The 26,951-nt window shown below is 42.2% G+C and overlaps 1 protein-coding gene across 1 annotated transcript in view; it reads left to right on the forward strand.

Annotated features, from left to right (window-relative positions):
• The first annotated feature begins 8,190 nt into the window (after positions 1-8,190).
• The window catches only part of LOC147707530 (uncharacterized), a 106,563-nt gene continuing 87,802 nt past the window's right edge, over positions 8,191-26,951 (forward strand). The window contains exon 1 of the mRNA XM_086925655.1: positions 8,191-8,421. Within this exon, the coding sequence (XP_086781781.1) occupies positions 8,283-8,421 (139 nt within the window). The 5' untranslated portion in view covers positions 8,191-8,282. The remainder of the gene's footprint in view (positions 8,422-26,951) is intronic.

The raw sequence follows: 26,951 nt of genomic DNA on the forward strand, positions 1-26,951 counted from the left end.
TCCAGATCATAGTTGACCGTTTTAGAATGTCACGTTTATACTACACCGACAACACTAGCACTGTGGTCCATTATTCTAATGTGAAGCTAGTTATTATGCCGCTCCAAGTAGAGCTGCTTTTCCCCTGACGTTTTTAGGTCTCGCCTATCAATGCGCATGCGGATTGAGCTTGCAAGACTATAGGGGCTTAAGCAGACTTTACCTAGACTGGCGATTTGGTGCTGTGCCCGTGCGCTTTTAGGTCAATGCGCAAGCGCATCGAGCTAAAATGCACGTGCACAGCATCACATCGCCAGCCATCTGTTCCCCAGCTTGGCGCCTCCGCTCCTGCTCTCTCCTGGCTGCTCCTCCCCTAATTATTCACGGCCGGCCGTACTTTCACTTTCACGGCCGGCAGGCCGTGTCTCGTTTTATTTTCTCAATATTCTTGTCTCTCTGGCTGTTCACTGTGTTTTTTTGTTTTGAACTGCCACAGACCCCGCGCTCCCCAGCCGCCAGCACCTCCCCTCTCTCTCCCTGCAGAAAAAAATAATGGTACTTCATCTGATTTGTTCACTCTTACACATCTTTTCTCCCATCTACTCCTTAACCATGTACTCCGCTACATTCCTTTCTCTGTTTAAAATGTTCGTGTGCAATTTAACATTTTCTTTTCTGCCTCTATCCGTTGTTCCATTACTTGTCCCCTTTCCTCCATTTCATAGCCCGGATCTGTGAACTAACCTCACCTCACACCATTCCTCCATATTGATTGTATTCTTAGTCTACCTCCATCCACTCCCATGTATCTCATCCTCATGCGTACTTCGTTCTCCCGTGCGTCTCACACTACCTACTCACCCTCCATCCTAATAACGTGCACTTGCATGTCCTCTCTCTCCCTCCCCCCAACCCCAATCCTGGGCCCACTTCAAGTCCCTGGCCGCAATGGTTTGTCTTGTGTAATGCTTCGGGTCAGTGTTCTTGCGAACCCTGCTTTTAAATCTTCCCCCTCCCTGATGAAAACCAGCTCAGTAAGGCAGGCGGCTGCTTGGATGGTTGAAAAATGTACCCTATGAGGGCAGAACGAGGACATAGACAAGCGGGATCCCCGTAGGACACTAATGCCCATTCTAGGGCTGGGAACATCGAGCCCTCTAGGGGAGTGCCCTTCTTTGAAGTGAATCCCATCTCCATTGGATAGTCAACCCCTTACACGCAAAAGTCCCACCCCTATGTAATTAGCATTTGTTCAAGAAACCTTTACCGTTTTGAAAAGAGGTTTGCCCATCCCAATTTAGAGAGCCCCCACCCTTTTGATGATTGCGCTGCCCTCAGAGACATTTGCTTTGTTAAAATTCTTGAGAGAGAAGCCTTCCTCGTTTGGGTTAGTTCTGACTATTTGGCATGAGTTGTGTCTACTTCAATGTAGCCTGGCGCTTTACAAGCTTAATAATTACATACAGTCGCAGAGGTTTCCTTTGAATCCGTATTTTCTTTCAGAATGCCTTCCCTCCAGTGATTTAGCATCAGTCAGAAACGTTGTATACCCTAGACCAAATCAAGTCATTTCTGTCGTCTTGAGGACTGCCTGCAACAGGAACATCGAATTGAAACCACAGTTACGAATTCTTCCAGTCTCTGAAACAATGTAAAAGGAAAATGTTTGGGGAAACCTCTGCCTCCTCCCCCTCCCCAGCCAGCTTGGTGCTGCCAGCACCTCCCCTCTCTCTCCCCGCACACAGCCTTGCTCGCATTTCTCCTCCCCCTCCCCAGCCGCCAGCACCTCACCTCTCTCTCCCTGCAATTTCACGGCCGCAAGGCCGTGTCTCCCTTTATTTTTTCAGCCTCCCCTTTTTTTCAGCCCCTGTTGTGCCGCCTGACTTGTTTCTGTTAGTTTTCTTCCTGATACTTCTACTCTTGTTTTAGATCTGTTTGTTAATAACTCGGAGAAGAAACCCGGAGCATGGAAACAGTGTCTAATTCAAAGTCGGGAGGTAGAGTTGACTGCTAAGGCAATCCGTAAATGGTACACTCAGGAAAATTTTATTCTGTCACCGGAAATATGGAAAACTATTAATCAGTTTAATTTCTGTGTACTACGTGGTGCCAATTGGCGCCGGATGCTATATTTTAGCAAGTGGCTACTATATCGTACACCAGTAATAATTGCTAAAATGTATGATAATGCATCTGCATCCTGTTTCAGACAATGTAATTGCTAACAAGCCAATTGGTCACATATTATAGTATTTTGTCCCAAAATTAAGCATTTCTGGGAAGAAATTATTGGTTTTTTAAAATCTTGTTGTATGTTATCAGTCCCATGCAATGCAACAATGTTATTATTTGGTTATCATCCTGATTGTACATTTTCAAGTCACCTGGCAAAATTGATATATATTATAATGGCTGTGGCTAGATCTTTATTATTGCAGAATTGGCTCTCAACCTATATCCCGACGCTACAGGAATGGCTGGAAAAAATGAAAAGGGTTAGGAAAAGCGAACTGTTATATGCTCAAAGAGTTGGGGGCATTAGAAAATTCGATCCAATCTGGGGATGTTATTTTGAGTAAATTGGTGTGACGTTTTGTTAAGTTGGAATCAAATGTAAATATTTATTTTGTTGCGATTGTCAGTATTCCTTGATCTATGCTGCATAAAACCTGAACACAACTTCAATAAAAAGAATTAAAAAAAAAAAAAGTTTACTTCCTGTTGTGCAGGATGTGGCCCCTCTCTCAGCCGTTTAGCTTCTGCCTTTGCCAGTGCTTGTTGAATTGTGTCGTAAGCATAGTCCATTGCAACCGCGGATCCCAGCCATTTGAGGTGTTATTTTTTTTCATACAGGCATACAGCCAAAGGGACCTAGATGTTGCTTCACACAGTACCAAGGCCATTTCACCCCCTCACCCACTCATCCTCACACACCCTCACTCACCCTCACACTCCCTCACCCCCTCACCCTCACACACCCTTACCCTCACCCCCTCACCCTCACACACCCTTACCCTCACCCCCTCACCCTGACACACCCTGTCACCCTCACACCCTCACCCTCCCTCACCCCTCACTCACCCTCACACCCTTCACTCACCCTCACACCCCTCACCCACCCTCACACACCTTCACACCCCCTCACACACCCACTCACCCTCACACACCCTTACCCCCTCACCCTCACACACCCTCAGTCACCCTCACACTCACACTTCCTCACCATCACACACCCTCACATCCTCTCACCCTCACAAACCCTCACCCACCCTCAGCCTCACACCCTCACCCTCACCCCCTCTCACTCACACTCACACACCCACTCACCCTCACCCCCCCACACACCTCACCCCCACACCCCTCACCCCCACACCCCTCACCCCCCTCACCACACTCAGTGCTACAACACATATTGTGTTACAATAGGTGTCACATTTACGAAAGATAAAACTATTGGCATTGTAAATAACAAAGCTATTAATTTCGCTATTTTAAAAACAAGCACATGAATAAAAAATGTGTCCTTTACAATACCAATAGCTAAAACTTTCCTAATGCGAGACCTATTGCATTGCTGTGCTTCTCTCCCCTGCTGCACTCTCCTGCTCTCTATAGATGTGGCCTAACGACCAGAGCTGCCATCTAAGTCGCGTAAATACAAAACATGTTGCATTCCAAATGCTATAGGTGTCACATTCGCGAAAGTTATAACTATTGGCATTGTAAATAACAAAGCTATTAATTTCGCTATTTTCAAAACAAGCACATAAATAAAAAATGTGTCCTTTACAATACCAATAGCTAAAACTTTCCTAATGCGAGACCTATTGCATTGCTGTGCTTCTCTCCCCTGCTGCACTCTCCTGCTCTCTAGAGATGTGGCCTAATGACCAGAGCTGCCATCTAAGTCACGTAAATACAAAACATGTTGCATTCCAAATGCTATAGGTGTCACATTCGCGAAAGTTATAACTATAGGCATTGTAAATGACAAAGCTATCAATTTAGCTATTTTGAAAACCAACAAATAAATAAAATATTTGTCATTTACAAGACCCAATAGCTCCAACTTTTCTAATGCGAGATTTATTGCATTTCCGATGCTTGTTCTTTCTTATTAGCATGTTATGCAGATTTTACAGCAATCGATACTTAGAGGCCATGCATTACTAGCAATTGCCTCATTACTGTGCTCTACAGTACGCTAATCCAGATGCTCATGCATGTCACATCAACACAAATTCACCTTAGGGTATGACGAGGAATGCTCTATCTTCTCCATTATACCCTGTTATAATTCAAAGTATTCATGGCCTATCTTTACAGATTGTGCATGTGTATACAGCATCTGGAAGACATTTTCCTGTATTCATAAAAGCTTTTTCTTCTATAAAATCAAGTACAAGAAATTAATTTTCTTATATTACAGGTATGCCTCCTTTGAGCATATTTATACGTCATAATGAGAACTAGCATAAAAATATATTAACAACGCATTTATGCTCATCATGTGCTCTCTTTTTGACAGTATTCCAATCACAGAAGTGACCATAGATTGAGCACATGGTACCAGGCTGTTTTTGCTACTTTTTTATAAGTAAGCTGTTTATCCTCCTATGTCAGCACAAATAGGTGATGCTGGTGACATCATTTGACTTTGTTTTAATTCGGGTTGTGCACAAATTGGATATTTGCATTTTGTGACTTAATCACTTTTTTGCATTTCACATGGTTTTCGTGGTTTTTTGATGTTTTTCTTTGCAATGCAATTTGTTTACAATTCTAAGGTAACATATTGTATTATGTTTGTATAGGAGTCTTTTTTGTCAGCTACAATTTTCCGTCCTGAAGATGGTCTGATGGACTACAGCCGAAAAGACCGAAACGTCGACCTTATCCTCTATTCCTAAAGAAATGTTGTTACTCTGGAGCAATACGTATTCTCATTATGAGATTTGTTGCTTATGATTTTATTGGAATAATTGTTCAGTCATGTATTGCTAGGTTAATTTGATTTTACTTCCTTCCATGACTATATGCTGATTGATTTTTATTTGCTTGTACTCCCTTTGATATTTATTCAAATATATAAAAATATATATTTTCAAACTACGAGGCTCTCCCGTGTGACCAATGTTAAGATATCTTATTGTTCACCGTGGCAGGTGAAAGAGCTCCCTTTTTTGGGTGACCAACCGTCCGTAAATTTCACGGACGGTAAAGTTCACGGACGGTCTATAATTTGGACCTCAAGTCCGTTGTCCATGAGGATCCTTTTTACGGATGCCTTTTGTCCGTAATTATGGCCACTGCAGGGAGCGGCGCTGCTCCTCTGAGAGAAGCCTCAGCCCCCTGAGGAGGTCACCACTCACTCCTCTGAGCCCATGGCAGCCCCACCCTGCACATTGTCATTCTGTCTGCTGCTGATTGCCACATACAGAATGACAATGGGGCAATCTGGGCCGCAAAGCATGTGGTGGCCTCCTCCTGCCTCAATGTACAGCAGGGCATTCTGTCAGATGGATAAAAAGTACAGCGCCCATGCTGAAACATGAGAATACAGTTTAGATAAAGATGCCTGTGAAACAATTAAAAAAGAACGTGTTATAGTTCTTTCGCTGTCATCATTTTAGAACTGATGCATTTTCAATATTATATTCAACAAAGCCATGATTGATGCGTTTTTATTTTAAACAACTTACAACCATTGACAAAGCCAATAGTCCTGGCTTGTTGTTGGTGTAATGATACTTTCTGTATTATATATCTGGATGCAATGACAGAAACAACATAATACCAGTCGGAATTAACATTATTCTAAGTACAGATTTTTAGCCTAGGTGTTTTAAGTCATGCCCCAAATTACATCGAACAACCCCCTTTGAAGAACCCCCTCTGTTTTTTTACCCCACTTAAGTCCCTGGAAACAACACCATGTCACAGTTGCCTCACGCCCTGGCACTGTGTATCATGCATGACTCATGAATTCTACGTTTTCATATTGCCTATGTGCAGGGTCTTAGTGAACCCTCCCCCACCCCTTGCTTTAGGAACTAAAGGGAGGTGAAGTTCTTGATGGGCCTCTTCTGTCTGCAACTCTGCAGACAAAGGCTCAGCTCATTCTGTGAAAAGGTGGATGAGTAAATAAGTGAAGGAATGTGTGAATGGCTGGATGGATTAGTGAAAGACTGAATGGGTGAATGAACAGGTAAATGGATAGCTAATGAAAGGATGGGTGAGTGAGTGGAAGGATGGATGAGAGAAAAGGAAAATCGATGGATGTATGGGTGGAAGGGAAGAGAAAGGTAAAAGGGTGGATGCGTGAGTGAAAGGATGGATGAGTGAAAGGGTAGATGATGGGCGCGTGAATTGGTGGATGGATGAGTAAAATGATGGATTGATGAATTGAAGTGAAAGGGTGAATGGATGAGTGAGTGAAAGGGTGGATGTAAGGATTGATGAGTGAGTGAAAGGGGGGAGATGGACAAAAGGATAGATAAGTGAAGAAGTGAAAGGGTGCATGGATGAGAGAACGGATGGATGGATGAGTAATAGGGTCAATGGATGGATTCAGGAATGGATGAGTAAATGGGTAGGTGGGTGGAAGGATGGATGGATAAGTGAAAGGGCGATGTAGAGAGAAATGGAGGATGAATGACAAAGGGTGAATGGGTGGAAGGATATGTGACTGAGTGGATGGATGAGTAAGTGAAAGGATTTTTTATGGGTGAAAGGGTAAATTGCTGGATGGATGAGTGAATAGCTAGATGGGTGTAAGAGTGGATGGATGAGTGTACGGATGGATGGAGAGAAGGGGTGGATGGATGAGTAATTAATGGATGGATGAGTGAAAGGGTGGATGGAGGGATGGATGAGTGAAATGATGGATGGAAGGATACATGGTGAATAGGTTTTCAAATAGTTGAATAATTGAATATATATGGACACACAGATGGGAGGACAGGATGAATAGTGAAAGACTGAATGATGGATAAAAGAATAATTACATCTTGTATCACCCATTATCTTAAGTAACATTTCCTATGCATTGACTTTCATGTTTATATGGGTTATTGTCTCTAGATGATGTGTATGTGATGTAATGCATTCCGACACCCTGGCCTACATACTTGGGATGAGTAGTACTTTAAGAGAAATTAAATACACATGAGAGACGGTCTATGTAAAGATGAGGGGCTCCATTGGAGGGTGGTAGTAAGGCCGGACTAGCCGGACCGGGCATCGGGTGTTTCCCTGGGAGGCTGAAGGGGGGGGGGGCTCGCACTGCAAAGTTCATTGTATATCCAGTAGTTTTCAATCAACAATAATAGCTGTACCACTTGAATTCAGTTGTGGTTCACCATTGTCTGGTGACTAATACCTGCTGGAGCGAGATGCGAGTTTTGAATTGTCTAAGGTAGCAAGCTGCGGGCATACTGAAATACTATGCAGTGCACGATTGTCTCAACCTAATATAAACTTATTTTGACGTGTACTTAAGTGGTTGTCTATTTACTTACTTTTATACTATTGTGTGACCTCCTCTGACATGTCTGTAAACCTTACGTCCTGAATTTTGACCCTTTGTCCTGAATTTTTACACTCACCGTCCTGAATTTGCACCCATGCCAGTTGGTCACCCTATCCCCTTTACGCACGCTGGCTGCCCTCTACAGTGGTTTTGCCTAGCCCACTCCTCGTTACTCACGCCAGCCAAGGATATATACCTCGGAGAGAGCAATACACCCTTCAACCGAGAACTCCCTCGACACCTAGAGTGCTGCTACCCGACCCATCCTAGGTTGCACTTCGGCGCTTTATGCAGGCACGAAGCGCTATACAAATGCAATTGCGGTGCAATACAACGCACGCCTCCTTCAGTTCACCATTTGGTTTCGCTCAGCGCTTTTCATACATTGCAGATCTGAGTGTACACTCCTGACTTCATATTAACAGCTTCACATAGTAAGCAAAGCTCGCACAAAATCGTGTCCCATTTAATAAAGCAAAGGCTGGAAGTTGGAGCGTTCACTTTCCTAAATTCCTGGACGCCGGCCGGCCTTCGCAGCGCCTGCAGCCCGAGGCACGCGCCCGCCCCTCCCAGTCAGAGGCCGGGCCTTCATAAGCTAATGAAAGGGTAGCAGGTATTGATCAGTGCCGGCAGTTTTGGAGATTTGTTTACCGTTGGCCTTGACAACAGATGCTGTGACAGAACAGGCCGGTTAGCACTCAGGGCTGAACATTTTGCCAACTCTCCAGTGTTGCTGACGCAGGGTGGCAGTGGACTGGGGCACGCTCAGGAAATGGACGAGAGGCACTGGTGGATCGCGGGCCGGGTGCAGGAGACCTTCCAGGTGGGGGGCAAGGCAGACAGCCCCGCCATCCTGGAGGAGTTTTTCTTGCTGCCCGAAAACCTCCAGCTCATCAACGAGTTCCTCCAAGGTTTGTGTGAAATACATAATTTTTGCGAAACGAAGAGGGTGTGTTAATATAGCGCTGTGAGGACATGCTATGCTAATAGTAATATATCTCCTATAACGTGACATAATATTGACTTGCGGAATGCTCTGGTTATACCCCGGCTTATGCAACGAAGAATCTGGCAGTTTCCCCGATGGCTACAATAGATTCCAGCTTACTCCCAACCTCTTATTGTAAACACGAGTTTAATTAGAGTTTCAGCTCTGCCGACTAACACTTCTGAAACGTTTGCAGGAAAGAAATGCCAGGAATTCAAACTCGTTTTTTTTTCCATGAGTGATTTCTTATTTACACAAACTGTTTTTTTTTTCTCAAGCACCAGGTATCAGGAAAGGCATTCTGAAGAAACGGGTCACCCATGTACCTTTAATTTTGTTGTATGCGGCGTAATCTTGCCAGATTTTAAATTCTTACTTGCATTCGGTTCTCATTATTTTCATAGAAACTATTACACATATTCACTTTCAGAGTCAGACCTTCCCAGAGCCGCACGAAAGAGCGCCGGGTTAGAAAATGTGCTATGACGCCATATCCTAGGCACTATAAAAACACAAAGAAACCAACATATTTCTCTGTAAAATTGCTGCTGACCAGTTTAGTGCCGAACAAAAGCAATAGAGGATGTGATATGACACAGGATTGGAAGATCTGCTGAAATATGAGCAGTAGTCATATGCCTCGCCTTACTTGCGCAATCCGTTCAAGTGGCCATCCCCTTTTAACGCTATCTGATGTGGTTCTTTGGAAACTATTTCTGGCCTTTGTCTTTTTTTCCATCCTCGTGCTCTTGGTAAGATGTTTTTGTGCCGTTTGGCTCCTTACATCCACTGTGACCAGGATGTATATATGCTGTATCTAGGCCTCCTCCGCCGAAGCGTTGACTTCCCCAGAGGTACCTGCAAGCAAAAGGCATGAGTGAATCCAGTGTTGGACCTAGAAGGTAGACAGGCTTATTCTTCAATGGTAGTCGTCAATGGTTAATTATTTATAGATAACTGACCTTGCTGACCTTTGCTACTGGTTTTCACGCATCAATCCGAGCTCAATATTACTCTTTTCTTTCTCGCTGCACAGTTTGGGTTCAGACTGTCCTAGAGTACTTGTTTTCTTTACATTTGACCTTCCTGTTTTTTTCAGAACCTCTTTCTTTTATTAAAAGCAATGGAAATGGGCACATTGATTTGGTGGCAGGAGTACGTCCCATAATTTCGAAAATCGAATATGGAGGTATACAAATATTGAGGGCAAAATATTAGAGCCAAAATATTGAAAGATAAGTAAGTGTAGATTTTCTATACCTAACTCAACATATATGTACCTAGACTAAGTATATATTTGCACTGAAAAGAAGAGAGGTTACAGGGAGGTTATAGTTAGGAATTAGAATAAAAAAACCTTATACATTTACTGAAAAAAAACAAAGGTTACAAGGACTTTATAGTTAGGTTCAGATTTTACACACACAAAACCATAGAAATTCAGCTGTTCTAGTTATCTCAAGTAACTAACTCTCGTCACCATCATGCACAGTTTTCACATCCATAATTTCACTGCAAATATTGCAGTGATATCAATGGTGTCATAGAAGATGTCATGAATGATGTAATATGTGGGGTAATTACCAGTGCATGATGAGGGTATGAGTTATAGTTACCTTAGAGCACGAGTTATAGTTATAGATAACATTTTTGGAATATTTCTTGCCCACAAGGGGTCCCTCACAGATCCCTCCATCAGTCCAAGGAGGTCAGGGTACTTCTACCCTGTCCCCTGCTATTACTTTTACTTTTTATTCCCTTCCCCCTCCAGGAACCATGTCCCGATGCAAAAAATGGTGGCCACAACTTTCCTGTCAGGTTTGGCCAGCCAATCACAACATTGCTCTGCATCTCTTGATATACATACATCTTTTTACTTTATTAACTCTAAAATTACTGATTAGATTTCCCCCAAAATATACAAATCACTCTTTCTGGGCCATGATCCAACTTTATGCCAATTTTGGTGTAATTTCGTTCAGGCTGAAGTGGTGTGTAAATCCCTATTGGATATTGCATGGGGAAAACGTATTTTGGGTCCCCCTCTTTTTCTCAGCACCTTCTTGATGGATCACCTCAGAACTTTCCATAATATATTAATATGCACACAAACCACTCCTTCCGAAGAAACGAGGCAGAGACCCTGGAGGAAACGTTTGGAAGCCTTTTTAATTTTGACCATGCAAATGCATTTCGGCAGCACTTCTGCCTTCCTCAGCGCCCAAAGCGTCCAATTTGGTATTGTCACATGCTGCTGGTAAGTCCCTCCTCTCTGTATTTTGCAGTAGCAAGCCCGCTCCGCCCTCTGTAGTTGTTATGCACACCTGTGTGGAGTCCCGTATATAGAACAAGACTCCAAATCCCATAATCCAACGTGATGGACCTTCGGAATTGTGGTGCAACAGGGAAACACAAGGTAACCAAATGTCATTGCGGGGGTGCAGGGACCAGCATGAGCCCAAAAGGAAAAGGGGATGAAATTTCCTGCTTTGGTGTCGAAATTGCGAAGTGCTTCCTCCGGTCCTCCGTACCACCTCAGCCACGTCGTCCGGGAGTCCCTTGAGCAGGGACTGTGTAGAATATACACTGCCCGGCATGAGATTCAATAACCCCAAAACTGCCTTCTTTTCTCCTAGAGTTCGTGGCGGACTCCTGACCATCCAACCAACGTTGGCGAAACAAAACTAACTGATAGGTACCAGTGAAGTCAGGTGCCCAAAGCAAGGTAGGGATCTCTGTAAAGCGTCTCTGGTTGACGCGAATTGATGCACACAAACCACTCCTTCCGAAGAAATGAGGCAGAGACCCTGAAGGAAACGTTTGGAAGCCTTTTTAATTTTGACCATGCGAATGCATTTGGGCAGCACTTCTGCCTTCCTCAGCGCCCAAAGCGTCCAATTTGGTATTGTCACATGCTGCTGGTAAGTCCCTCCTCTTTGTATCTTGCAGTAGCAAGCCCGCTCCGCCCTCTGTAGTTGTTATGTACACCTGTGTGGAGTCCCGTAGATAGAACAAGACTCCAAATCCCATAATCCAACGTGATGGACCTTCGGAATTGTGGTGCAACAGGGAAACACAGGACTTTCCATACAGCAGGTAAAGTGACTGGCAACTTAGTTTTTAAAATCTCGTGAAGATTCATCAAACGGCGCCAAATTTATTAATAAAACAAACAAATCTTTACTTATGGAAACTAGGTCCCTCGCCAGTAGGTAATAAATATATATATATATATATATATATATATATATATATATATATATATATATATATATATATATATATATATATATATATATATATATATATATATATATATATATGGAAACCAGATCCTGGAAGAAAAGCACAGTCCACCTTCACGAACTGCAAACCGCCACACACCAGGAACGGACCAACTCGAAGAGGTTAGAATTTAAAGTGCAGTTTTATTTTTAGCCATACACAACATGACGCGTTTCAGCCGGGTTTCCCCAGCCTTGATCACATGACGTGTTTAGGAAAGTAACACCCTTAAATACCATGTATTAATTTAGAGCCTCCCCTCTTTTCCATTGAGAGAGAAAACAGACTAAGTCATTTCTAAAGTGCATTGAACATGAGTGCAAAATATATATAGAAGTGCACTCCTATTTCTTAAAAAGAAACAAAATTCAAAACATCCAATTGAACATAAATTTCAAACATCGTTACCACCATATAAATGGTACTTGGAGAAGAATTAATTCATTATGTCATAAATATTAACATCTGAAAAGATCCGGGGCCAGTGCCCAAATCCTGCTCCAATAAATAGAATTGACAAAATTACACCAAATGACAAAAATTAATTGATCATGGTAAATTACCCAATGTGCAAAACGTGAAAATGTGGCTAATACTAGCCATACATTAAAGTGAGTTAAAATCAGATGATTGGGGATGCAATCAATAAGCGGGACAGTTAGAAGCATAAGGAAATATAGTAATTCATATAGTTACAATCAAAAACAAGAGTATGTAGAGTATCAAAAACGTGAAGGATCTTTTAAAACACATTATCAAATATATATATATATGTAATACAAAAGAACTTAAAATCTTATGAATTTTTAGTCGGATCATCACTAAGTGCAATAAAATAGTTGGAATATAAAGAGGTCAGTATAAAACTGATAAAACTCTCATGGACAGTCATATTAAGACATACTAAAATATCCAAAGTTAATTTCAACACCAAAATTTTATGTTAAAATTCATTGCAGTCAATAAAACCAATGTCCGTAATAAAAAAGCTAAAGTTCATATATATACATACATACACATTCAACCCGTATAGAAATAGACCACAATCAGTTGAGGGTAGACACTTCATGAATATATAGTCACCTAAATGAGGATAAAACGTTGATGTTGCGCCCAACATCAGCTTTTTAGATAACCAATTCTTGTATAAGACTTATTGACGATAATGCTGATCTATAGAACTATATATCTGTACTTATAAGAAATGGGCCAAATCTTCCCCTGTATTAAGACCATTAGGTATCTTTGTATTAAGTCTTACTATGTAATGACTCTCTAATTGGCGGAGTTTCTTTTCTCTGTCACCACCTCTTATAGATTTTGGCACAGAGTCAATTACATAATATTTCAAATCGTCCAATTTGTTTTGATGCACCAGTTTAAAATGCCGGGCAACCGGATAAGATGGATCAGAATTCACGATTGCCCGCAAGTGCTGGAGGATCCTATTAAAAACAGGGAGTTTGGTACTGCCAATATATTGGAGATGACAAGTACATTCTAAAACATATACAGCACAGTCAGTTTTACAAGTATAGTATCCGTTAATCTTATTCAAAGTTCCTGAGAAGGGATCAATAAAAGACTGTTTATTTATACCGAACTTACATGCACGACAAGAGAAGCATTTTACAAACCCCCTCTTGTCGGTCAACCAATTTGTTTTGTCCACCACTTCAGGATTAGTTTTAACTAATGCATCCCGCATAGACGGAGCTCGTCTGAAAGTGATGGTGGGTTGATTTTGAAGTTCAGGAGATAAAGTGATATCAGTGTGCAAGATAGACCAATGTTTACTGATAATTTTTCTGACAGCCTGCTCCTGATTGCTAAAAGTAGTAATTATCCTTATCGATGGAGGAACAATTGTTGAAGCAGGACTCATGTCAGTTACTTCACTTTCGTCTAATGGGACAACTGCATTCATTTTATCCAAAGCCCATTGTAGATCTTTGTTCTTGTATCCCCTATTTAGGAATCTATTCTTAGACTCATTTAGGCATTTGTCCAAATCCTCTTTCCTACTACAAATTCTCTTTATACGTAGAAACTCACGGTAGGGAATACTTTTTATAAGATGCCTTGGATGAGCGCTACTGGCGTGGAGGATGGAGTTTCCAGCAGTCACTTTACGGTGTAGCTTAGTGCAAATAATCATATCATCAATAAAAACCTCAACATCTAAAAATTCTACCCTTAAATCACTAACTTGAGCTGTAAATTCCAAGTTCTGGGCATTAATATTGATCTTACTGACAAAGTCCAAAGCCGATTCTTTTGTGCCTTTCCATATAATAAACACGTCGTCAATGAATCCCCACCATTTGACGACGTGTTGTGAAAAATCAACCTTGTGTGTATGCATGAGGACGTGCTTCTCCCACCAGCCAACGTGCAAGCACGCATAGCTGGGAGAGAAGCACGCCCCCATTGCCACACCTCTAAGTTGTTGAAACAGTTCCTTATTAAAAATAAAGAAATTGCTGGTCAAACAAAGTTCAATCATATGCAAAAGCATTTTGTTGTGTTCATTATAACAAATATTTCTATTAGACAGGAAGAATTTAATGGCCTCAAGACCATCATGATGGCTAATACTGGTATAAAGGGAACAGATGTCCATCAGTAAAAAGTGGTACCCATCTTCCCACATCACATCTTTAAGTTTTTCTAGGAAATGCCCTGTATCACGGATAAAAGAAGGTAATTCGGCCACATAGTCGTGTAAAAAGAAATCCACATATTTAGACATGGATTCTAGCAGGCTACCTTGAGCCGAAATGATAGGGCGGCCTGGCACCGGGATGATCCGTTTGTGAACTTTCGGGAGTAGATATAATGTAGGGGTGACAGGATGTTCAGTTCTCAAAAAATTGTACTCATCCTTATCAATCAATTTCTCCCTTTTCCACTTCATTAACTCCTTAAAAACCTGATCCTTCACCTTTAATAGGATAGGAAAAGCAACTCGTTTATAGCAATTGGCATCACTAAGTTGTTTATTTGCCTCTTCCATATATGCATCACGTGGCCACAAAACAATATTTCCACCTTTGTCTGCTTTATTTATTATAATATTCTTCTCTTTACTCAATTTATCAATTAAGCGAAAGTACTGTTGCTCTTTAAAGTGGACTTTTTTGTGTGAAGAAATGCATTTAGTGTGTAAGGCCTTGAGGTCATTAATTACACAATCACCAAAAATATCAATAGCATCTCTTGCCATGACTGGCATAAAAGTAGAAGATGGACTAAAGGGAGTAAGAGCAGCACTGGCACTCGAAATACCCATACCTAAGAGATCCTCTTGTGTATTTGGAATATTGTCATCATTATCATCTGCCAAACCGCTAACTGTACGTAAAATTGGGACATCGGAAACTTGAAAACGAGAACTGGGCTGATTACTGGCAATGATAGATGTTGCTTTTGCATTAGCTTTTCTAAATTCATGAAATTTTATAAGTTTAGGTTTCCTAATAAACTTAAAAATATCAATACGTGATTGTACATACTTAAAATTACTTTTAGGACAAAAAGATAGTCCCAATGACAAAAGTTGCAGTTCAGCAGTATTTAATTCCAGTTCTGTCATATTAATAACAGTATTGACAGGAGATGTACCAATGTCCATTCCTTGACTTCCTTGGGTATTCAATTTCTCTTTTTGTAGCCTCCGCGCTTTCCTCCTCTCTTTGCGTTGCCTGTTGCGTTTGCTACATTTTGTTGCTGCGTCTGAGGTGCCCAAGATCTTAACGTTTGACGCCGGTCCTCGACCATTAACCCCAATTCTTCCGAGGGAGTAAAGCTTTGGGGTTCCGTCATGTTTAAATGCATCTCACTTTCATTTGAAGTTAGTTCATCATTGCTACTAGATGGTATGCTTAAACTTGAGCTAGATGCAACTTCAGAGATGGTTCCTTGATTTATGGAAATTAATGGCGGCTGGACTTTATTAGTGGCAAGCTTTTTTACATTATCAAAGCGTTTCGCAAATGTAAAAATACGTCCAGTCTCATAGTCGCGCTTGTCGCGCGCAAATTTAGAGGTTTTCCGATTCATAATCACACTTTCATGTTTATCAAGGCGCTTTTGTATCTCATCCCTTCCTTTTTTAACAGCATCCTTTTGATCCAGTGCATCAAGTTCATTAATCAGTGTCTCAATTTCCGCCGCTATTTCCACTCTATCTATCTCGGCGTATTTCACCAACATTATCACCATATTCATTGAGCATTCCAGATTATTTGTAGCCCATTCCTTCAACATGAGTGGATTCGGTTTATCAAACGATGGGGCAATTAATACACGCAGTCCTCTAGGCACCCTTCCTGCCTCTTTATACTTCTCCAGGGATTTACGCTCCCACCACTTAGTCAGCTCATTTTTTTGAAGTTTTTCCAATTTTTTCAATAAACTTTTCAAATCCTTTGCTTCTAATGTTTGCACATTTGTCTGTTGCTTCGCCCCAGCCGTTGCCGGCATCTCAGCAAACATTGCATCCGCACGTTCATCTCGATTCCTAAGAACGTCGGTTGTGGACGCCATAGCGTTATCTCAGGCTTTAACGATATGCACAGTTCAATTGTTAGTGATCTCACTTTTATAATATATTTTCCCAGTTCAATCGGCACCTACAAAGATATGGAGGCGTACGAACACGCTTGCAGGGAAAATGCAGTAAGTCACAAAGTCCTCTCCCAATCTTCGCACCCACTATCCGGCAAAAGGGCTCCTTCAGCGCACGAAAGCAAACGTCTCACCTGTTAAGTGAATCACCCAGCCCGGGAGTCCTCCGACGCCTTAGTCCGGATGCTCACAAACCACAGGTTACCGCTTCACCCTCGCAGAGCTCGGAGCTTGCCTCGTATCCGCCTAGTGGGGGGCTTTGGTTCCGATACCACTTCCGGGTTAATTACAATATCGAAGAACGATAGCAGCCGCCATTAACCAGCCCAGAAAACGCGAAGAGGGTCCGTTAAAACACGCCGACAGCCAATGCGTGTTATAGTCAATGGAAACCAGATCCTGGAAGAAAAGCACAGTCCACCTTCACGAACTGCAAACCGCCACACACCAGGAACGGACCAACTGGAAGAGGTTAGAATTTAAAGTGCAGTTTTATTTTTAGCCATACACAACATGACGCGTTTCAGCCGGGTTTCCCCAGCCTTGATCACATGACGTGATTAGGAAAGTAACACCCTTAAATACCATGTATTAATTTAGAGCCTCCCCTCTTTTCCATTGAGAGAGAAAACAGACTAAGTCATTTCTAAAGTGCATTGAACATGAGTGCAAAATATATATAGAAGTGCACTCCTATTTCTTAAAAAGAAACAAAATTCAAAACATCCAATTGAACATAAATTTCAAACATCGTTACCACCATATAAATGGTACTTGGAGAAGAATTAATTCATTATGTCATAAATATTAACATCTGAAAATATATATATATAGCCAAGGTGAGCAGATGTGGAGTAAGAAATATTAAATCTATACTTCTATATGCACTTACCATTCAATATTCTGTTCTCTGATAATTTCAGCATGATATTCTAGTATCTCGATCTTCTTGGCCTCAATATTCAGTAATACAATCCACGGCACTGATCTACGAGGAAATAAAATGTACAGCTTCTGTCACTCTCTTGTCCCACCTGCTGCACAGGCTACAGGAGAACATTTCTACATATGGTCGATGCGAGGAACACAAAATGGTTACCTTTATTCTAAACATTCTAAACTCCATTTTAAAAATGGTTTCCCACTGCACAAAAGATAATAGGTCTCGCCATACATTGCAAAACTGCAAACTTTTATATTTTTGTTTTGTTATATCCTTTATTCCTCCGTTGGCCTTCAATTCTTTATTTGCTTGGAGCACAGTTGTTTTAATGGCTATTGTTGATGCTATGCTCATTTTGGACTGGATAGTTGCTCTTGGATTCAGCTTCTTCAACTTCCTTCGCAATATATATATATTACCTACTGGCAGTCGCCAGTAGGTAGTTATAGTTGGGACCAAAGTTTCCATAGGAAATGCGTTTTTTGTTTTGCCAATAACTTCGGCGCCGGTTGATGAATCTTCACGAAATTTAATTTAAAACGTCCCCTCTTTGGTTCAGCTGCTATGTTGAAAGATTCCTGGTGATCCGTCAGGCGGTGGCCGAGAAGAAAGGGGGGTCCCCAAGTTAAAACTATGGGGATTTTTCATTTTTCAAACACAACTTCAGCCCAAACCTCTTAACGGAATGACACTATTAATGTTTTTGATTTTTTTGTATGCATTTACTGTTTTATTGTGAAATTCTGATCGGATGTTCAGCCCGTACTGTGGATAGAGAAGGTGCGATGTTGTACTAGACTATTGTCCGAGGAAGAGGGGTGTGTGTTTTTTTTTCTCCACATTTTCCCACTTGGGGTTGAAACATTCCTGGAAAATCTGATCACAAACAAGCAAACCATCAATAAAATTATTTTTGCAGCTAGTCTATGGCGTAATGTAATGTATTACTTGTAAAGCGCACTGTTGCCAGCTGGCGTCCTGGCGCTGTATACCGCTGGGGGACCCGTCCTGGCTGTTCAACTCTGTGGTTTAGATGCCATTCTTATAGATTCTGCAGTAATTCTTTGTAACAATTAGGAGTTTTAGTTAGGCAGCTTGCGTTTAAGATACTATCTTTATTTACTTTATTTTGGCCAATGGCCATAAAAGCAATACATTTAAAATAATTGTAAAAGAAGCACAATCCAATGTGGCTGGAAAATATACAGATACCAGGCGTAACATATTCATAGAAGTACCCACTCTTGGCCTACGAACAGAGAACAGAGGCACAAACACTTGACCATAGACAACCACCTATTATGGTCTGTCATGCCTAAAAGTACAGGTTTATACATGTCATGCTGTGGTAGGAGTGTTTGGAAAGCTTCGGACCAAAATAATATACTTTAAAAAGTGGGTCACCCGATAAAATACATTGCTAGGCACGTGTGTACTACATTTAACACGTAGAGCATAGGGATTTATCCATTGTGGAGCAAGATGCTGTGGATACAGGAACACACATAGGATTACATACCTTTCTCTGTCGCACAGACAACCTTGCTGAATAAAATGTAAGTACTTCACTTTACATCGAAATTAAAAACAAGTTCTAAAATCAATAAAGCCATGATACACAAAAGTGAAGGGGATATGCAATAGGAAGGGGGTGAAGAAAAGGTGATAGACAATGTTTTTTCAAATTGGCCATATGTTCTCCAAAAATTTAACAATGAAGAAAACAATGTCTGCTCTACATAGTCTTATTGCTACATTGTACTGGACAACACCTAAAAGGCGGCACAGAGGAGCAATCCAACACATACGCTTCTTATAATACCTTGGGCAAAAAAAGAGAAGGTAATCATCAGTTTCTTCAGCACTTCTGCACACAGGACAAATTTTATTTCCACCTTGTTGACTATTCGATTTAGCGGTAAAGGTAGCAAGCGGTAATGAACCTTATATAAAGAGCTTTTGTGAAAGAATGCTCTATATTATTCATATAGTTTTCAAAATAAGAGTTGGGCTTGAATCCTATGAAACAATCAGTCATTTTGTCCAAGCCTACCTGTTCAGAGAATTTAACACCCCCAAGCTCCCAATAGATGACCTTCACTCTTGTATTTGCAGAAGATGGGATAGTTTCAGGGGACAACCAATACTCATGTAGATTCATAGAGTATACCGACTATTTACATAGTCCAACCAGGGTAACAGTACACCTCTCTGTGATTTATCAAGAACATCTCTTAATCCCACCTTATATTCTGCCAGCTTGGGTGTAGACCATATCCATAGTCAAAACGGAATAGGTTTCAGAAGACCTAGGGGTACAATAGTGCAGAAGCTTAATTTATGTTTAAAAATTAGTGACGTGCTTTGGAGCAGTTTAAGGACTGCTCTTAAAAATGTATTCTCAGCCATCTCCAGGGCTTTTAAATTTACATATCCCTGGAGTTCGGCTCCATATGTTGCGATGACTACAAATTTGGCCCTCCAGACCTCAAAAAGGGGAGGAAATTGGATGGAACAAGGTCTTGTTTGAGAATTTTAAAATAGCTGCCGTCCTGTGCTTTAGTATAAGAGTATGTACTTTTGGTAACCTGGGGACTCCAGGTATTCGCACTAGAGAGGCGAAAACCAAGATAATCAAAATCTAGCTTTTCCCCTTCCAACATTATTGATCCTCTTAAGCCTCTATGTGGGTGGACGGCCATAAATGTTGTCTTACTTGCTTAAAATTGCCAGTCCATGATCCCGGCAAAATATGTTAAACTTAATCAAAAGGGCCTCTACGCCCTTGGGAATTTTTAATACTAATAAAGTATCGTCCGCGAATAATAGGATGATAATTTTAGTTCACTCTAGAACCAGAGAATCGTTATTACAGCCCAAGGGCTAATCAATGCAGCCATTTATAAACCGCAGGAACAATGTGAGGGCAAGGATGCATCCTTGCCTGACTCCTTTTGCAACCTTAAAGTAATTGGTGTTTTCCCCATTTGTACCTCACCTGACTTGCGCAAAACTATCATATCATGGTGATGCCTGGCAAATAAATCAAGAGAAGGGCGGGGAAGCCGAAAGGTCACCTAATGCACACCTTAACGTATATTTAGGGACCATGTCAAATGCAGCCTTGAGATCAGCAAAAGCGATGTAAAGGCTACCATATTTTATGTCTACTTATTTCCACCTCATAAATTGAAACCTAAAAACCTGATTCGACTGTACTAATTTTGGGATGAAATCCAGCCTGAAACTGTGTTAAAACTTTATTTTCTTCAGCTCAAATAAGGAGCTTATCTAATAAAATATTACAGAAGATTTTTTGGGACGAATCAATGAGGCTAATTGGGTGGTAGTTGGCAGAATCAGACTTTTGGCCTTTTTTATGTATCACAATAAGTTCTGCCCATTTCCATTAAGTTGGAATCCCACTTCCAGTTAAATTAGCATTAAAAACATGTGTAAGGTAGGGTGCCCAAATTGCTGGTTCAGAATTAAAAAGTTCAGCTGGGATTCAATGCAGCCTGGGTGCCTGTCCTGCCTTCTGAGATCTAATGGGCACAGTCACTTTGGTCACTGAAAATACCCATCCATAATAGTCTTTATTTCAAATGGTGGTTTGCAGGATGTAGGGGCACAGTAGGAACAGGGGAGTCAAGGTTCACAAGGGTTAGAGGGGAGTTACTATTTAAATATTTTAAATGATTCACCCACTCTTGTGGGAGAATGTGTGTTTCCAGATTCCTCCTATTTGTCTTGGCATCATGTGCCAGAAAGCTATTGGTACCCTGAGTGTGTTGCAGATAAAAATTCATTCCAAATTGCTTTATTGCATGCTGATTTTGCATGTTTCAGGATTAGTTTGTACTTTGCTCTAGCTAACTTTATATCCTGTGAGAACCCTCTTTTAAGGGCACTAAGAAGATCACACTTAGCTGACCTGCAAGTCCTGTCATACCATGTGGGAATTGCCTTCTGAGGGGAATTCTTGCTTGAGGGAGGCTTAGTATAGAAGCTTATTTTCAATTGCTCAAACCATTTGGAATGAGCATCCATGATCATGTCAGAAGCGTTCTCTGAATGAATCATGTAAGACAAGATAGGGACTAGGTCATGATAGAAAAGGGCATACTTGGGCTCATTGTCCATAATGCTCTCCCACTTAATTCTCCTCTGATTGTTACTGACTGAAGAGCACCTCCAGGCAATTGAGGAGTTCCACTGCCTTGTTCGTCACTTCCACAAAGGGAGAGAAAAAGAGGGAAGTGGTCCCTATCATATCAAGGCAGAACTTCCATATCAATAAGATTCCCCCAGGATTGAACATCTAATAAAAAATAATAAATACAACTCTGGTAGTTATTTCTTTTAAAAGTAAGACGCATCTCCAACTCCGATTTGGTTCTACCATTACATACCCTCAAACGGCAACTCACACAAACATCCAGCATTTGAAGGGCAAACCGTGGAAGGAAGGAGAAGGATGGACTCAAAATTTGGGGAATACCCCAATATTGGTCTTCCTCTCCTGCTATTTCATTTGAGTGCAGATGGTTCCAAACATAAGTTAAGATCCCCAGCTACCATCACAACTGCTTCTTCCCTTGGTAAAGTGGAAATATAATCAATCAAAAGTTGAAGGGCAGGGGAATAAGCTGATTTGGAGACAATCCTGTTATATACATTAAAAAATAGAATTTTTGTCTAACATGGTAACACAAATTAGCAACTCACCAGATGGTCTACCTGGTTTAGACTTACATGCTGGGACATGGAAGGTTTTAAAACCATGCCAATATGAAGGGAAGATCTCCCAACTTTCTTGAAACATGATTATGTCAGCTGTTTCTATGAATTCTCCCCGGTCCTCTTGAGCAAGCGGTTTGTATGATGGTACAGACATGCCACAACAATGCATGCCTGGACCACGCGGTCTCAACCATGACGCATCTTTACCACACATTCCTTTACTATGCAACTTTGTGGTAAAGACATGATTGGTGAAGGGACATGTGTGGTAAAGATCACACCCCTGCCACCAGCCCTGAAATCAGTCCCTTTTTCCCACCCGCCTTAAGCCCTAATAATTGACCCCACACCCTAAAAATGACCCCAGTCTCACCGCCCTGACCCCTACCCTTGTAAACTACCCCGACCCAGCACCCATGTCCCTGAGGTCTAAAACTTCCCCCAGCCCTTAAAACTGTCCCTTCTCCCTGAGCCCTAAAAACTGACCCTACGCCCTAAAGACGACCCCAACTCCAGCCCCCCTGCCCTGAGCCCTAAAAGCGGACCCCTACCCCAGAAAATGACCCCAATCCCCCCCGCCCTGAGCCCTGAAACCCGACCCCTGCCCTATAAACAACCCGACCCCCTTGAGCCCTAAAAACTTCCCCTACCTTGAAAAACTACCCACCCACCCAAAACCCAGCCCCACTTACCTGACCATGTCCTCTCCTGATCCTTCCTATTCCTGCGCTCCCATTTAAGTATCTAGCCAGCGCACTGCCTTAACCACGCATATGCGTGGTCACTGCCTTAACCACGCATATGTGTGGTTAAGGCATATGCATTGTTAAGTCAAGCGTGGTTCAGCTTGCAGGGAATAGGCATGCATGGCTCTGCCAGCGTTGTTAAGGAAGTTTCCAGAGCAAGCGTGCTTCCCAGCCTGCAGTGTTCCAAGAAATCATTATCAAGTTGTTTGTAGGAATAGAGGACGTTTCTGTGGAAATCCTGGACGGTAGACTCTGCCGACAGCTACCTCGACTGTAACCTATAAGCTCTAATCATTCCTTAGAGTGTCAAAGCTAACCTCGCTATGACCATGCCTTCAATGAATAGTAATGGGCCATGGGCCCTCTGAATTTGGGGCCCGCTATGATTTCCCCCAATTGCACTCTTCAACACACCAGCAGGAATTTGAGCCAGGTGTGGTTTTCAAAGAACTTACAGATATTTCACTGAGGAAGGAATGTGAAGATCAATGCCCCATACTTCAGAAACAGCCCTTTCAGCCCATACAGCGTTGCGTTGGTCTGTTCTTTTCCAGATTGTCTTGGTCACGTCCCCAGTTGAGTTTAACTGAGGTGGTTCAAATTTGACCCACTCCAGGTCATCTGTGGTTATGTTCTTAAGTGCTGGGATATGAGCAAAAAACTGCAACAAATTCCCTTTGTTGAAGGTATCAATAGAGACCTTCAGGAAACATCGAGGAATGAAGAGCACAATTGAGTGAGAACTCTACTCTTCATCACCCTTATAGTAGTTGGAATCTTGCTGCTTATCAAACTGGGCTTCAGGGGGGCCTGTGCAAGGAGACACATGCTGGGCCAGAGAGCTGTTGCCTGCAAATCAATTTGGCTCACCTCTCTAACAAAATAAAGCTTCCTGGCAAGTTGGAACAAATTGGGACCCATCATTTTCTGTGTGCTGTAAGGGCCTCTCTCTTCCTTGCCCTGTACGTGCAGGTATGCTCCAGCAAGTCGATGGTCTCTTCCTTCCAGGGGCTTGGTGATCAATTATAGTTCTGTAGGTTTGTGGACTCCTTTGGGTGCCTCTGAGATTAGGGCCTAGAGATTCCAGATTCTCCCATTCAGATTGGGTGCCTTGATCCACCCTTTCACTTAGCATGCCTGACATCCCATCCACCCCTGCCTGCTTCCCTTCCTTATCAAGGGGGCGAGCCCCTTGCCCTGACGTTCTATCCTCCAGCCGTTACTTACCTCGAGTTGTCTTTTGCACCGGGTGGTCATCAATCCTCCAGCCCCTCTGAAGTGTTTTGTCTGTTCTATTTCAGATAGTACAGGTACGGCCGGGGGGGATTACGTGTGGATAGGGAGCAGGGGTTGAGGTGTTGTCTGTATCGGTTGGGCAAAGATTGGAAAAAGATTTCCAGAATTCGTCGGATCATGTACTTTATTACTGCTAGGTGAATTGGGAGGCAAGGAGGGTCTATTTAACAGATGCTTCTTTTTTGTCTGTTGGTTTAAGCCTTTTCTTTGCCATTCTTGTCAGGCAGAAAGATGAGAGTGGCTCAGGCGGAGTTTTGGATTGTGGTATCGCTTGTGACCCTCTTGTGAAATCCGGCACATCACACATTGAAGTGGTCCTGACCAGAAGCTCCCATTGTTGATCCGTTTGCCTGTTGGAAGAAAAACAGGTCACCTGATTCTTGGTGACGGATGGTTGCTGGGAAACTTCCAGGGTTCAATTATACCATGGCTAATTCGATAGGCATTGTCCACGTGATATCATGTAATAACTTAGCCTTGGATTCTTTTATTGTTTTAGAGGCTTTGATTATGCCAACCAAATTCCCTAGTATTATCCTTTGCGAGGGATTTTACCTCTGTTTCCAGGAGATTAAGCTTGGAACCAATTTATGCAAGGTGAGTTGTCAGAGATTGGATCAGATCTAATTGCAATTCCATTTTGCTTGACTGCCACAGTAGGAACCTGGCTATAGTGTCCAGCTTGACACTTATTGCTACCATCCCTTGGGAAAGCAGTGTGGCCTGTTGCATCAAATCTGGTTCAGCACTTTTTTCTGCTGGTACCTGCATCTATAATGGGTTTTGCCCCAGTTATTCAACTATTTCAGCCTCAGAGTTAGAGAGAGAACTTCCATCAGGATTCCCAGTTCCTGATCAGTAAAACTCTCCCTTCTGGGTAATGAACAAGTGGCCTTTTGGTTTAGATGGGATTCAGTTTTTTGAGATGGAAAGACCATGGAGCTCGTTGGTTCCAGGGACCAATCCAAGGATCGATAAACTTGTGCAGTCTTCAGTATCATATTTGAGCTTGGGATTACTCGTACAGTAACTGGGAGGTTACCTGTTTTAAGAGTAGGTCTGGGGCTAACAGTAGGCATTGCTTCTTGCATTTGCTCCTTCCCTTCTGTAAAAAGATCCTCGGACTCGGGTAAGGGGAGAGTAAGCTGGGGAAGAAGAATCTATTGTCAAATCAAAAATTGACACACCCCGTTTTAAGCTGGGGCATGATTATGTTCTTTGCATGGTGAGGATCCTTGTGCAAGCAGATTCTTTGTTTACTTTATTGTGGCTACCTGAGTTGTGTTGGGCACACTGCTGACAGAACACTCCAAATGATTCAGGCCAATATCTGTAGTGTGGTAAATATTTTAGTAATTTACCTTGATCGGAATTTCTATAATATCAATAAGGTCAAGTATGAAGAGCAGAGTCCGTGGTGGTTCGAATTCAGGGTCTTTATTCAGTAACTCGAGTTAAGGGAGAGCTCCGTCACCTGAGGAGGATCGGAAGAATCTCTAACTTTATTCTCAGAACACGGTATATTTATACAGAGAAATGAGGAAGGAGCTTCCCTTGAGCAAAACTCGGATAGCTGTGTTGTAACAATACAGAAGTCATAGCAGCGTTACTGTGTCAAAATCATACAGAAGTCATGACAGGAAGAAGCATGACTGTGTCTTTAATCATGAGGAAGTCACGGCAGAAGCAGAGCATTGAGAAATAACCCTAAGCTGGTTCCTTAGATAAGAGAGAGAGAGAGAGAGAGAGAGAGAGAAAAAAGAGAACTGGTCGTTGACAGGATGTCTGGTGTCGTGTCTTTCAGCAAACGGGGGCTCTTCTTCTCGGAATTGGTTGTCGTGGTTTAGCAAAACGGGGCCTATTTCTCGGAATCGGCCCGATTATAGGGAAATGGTTACAGATGGGGGGATCTTGATCTCGGAATCGGCTTAACCAAAGGAATGTACAGTTTGAGTGAGGAAGCTGTTTCTCGGAATCGGCCTAACCATAAGAATGTACCTTTGAATTTAAGGGGAAGGAGAGTGCGTGTGCAACTTTGTGTGCGCGTGATCGGGTTTTGCTCGTGTTCTCATTGCTTGTTTTCTGACATGATGGGCTTGGGGACGTGACTGAGAGGGTGTATGATGGGACATAAACTACGAAAAAGAATCTTTTTTCACATTCCCTCCTTGTCCCATAATATACCCTTTAAAATTCTTCTTCTTATTAGTCTACTTCTATACTCATTAGGCCGTCTATTTGTTCCTGTAGCATGATTCTTTCCTTTTCTTTCTTTCTGGACTGGGGTTTGGGAATGCAGGCAGTGATACAGAAACTACAGAGGGCTGGGCCACACTGAATACAGAGGCAACAGGTGAAGAGAATGGCTAGGGCAATACTTATTATTGTAAGGATCTTCCACCCCCAGGAGGACAGGAGGCCCCAGAGCCATCCCGTCAGGGACCAGGCAGCAGTGTCTGCGTCTAGTTTCTTTGAAAGTACATGAAGGCGGGAAATGGCAGAATATACTGAGGGAGCATTATCTGGAATGTATATACAGCAGCTGGATCCGATCAGTTCACATACGCCACTACGGTCCGCTAATATGATATCTAGGACCATACGGTTCTGTAACGTCATGAGTCTATCGGAAGCCATCTCAGCGGTGATGTTACTTAATGCACCAGCTGTTTCGTTTATGGCTCCCTGGACTACACGAGTCAGCTGTCTTATGTGGCGGCTATTGATCATGGGCCCCCAGAAAGGGATGATTCCTTTGAAGACATCGCCAGCCTCCTGATTCACTGTGTCTTCAGCATCCATGACCCCCCT

This window comes from Lissotriton vulgaris, chromosome 6 (assembly GCF_964263255.1).
Source record: "Lissotriton vulgaris chromosome 6, aLisVul1.2, whole genome shotgun sequence".
In the NCBI taxonomy this organism is placed as follows: Eukaryota; Metazoa; Chordata; class Amphibia; order Caudata; family Salamandridae; genus Lissotriton; species Lissotriton vulgaris.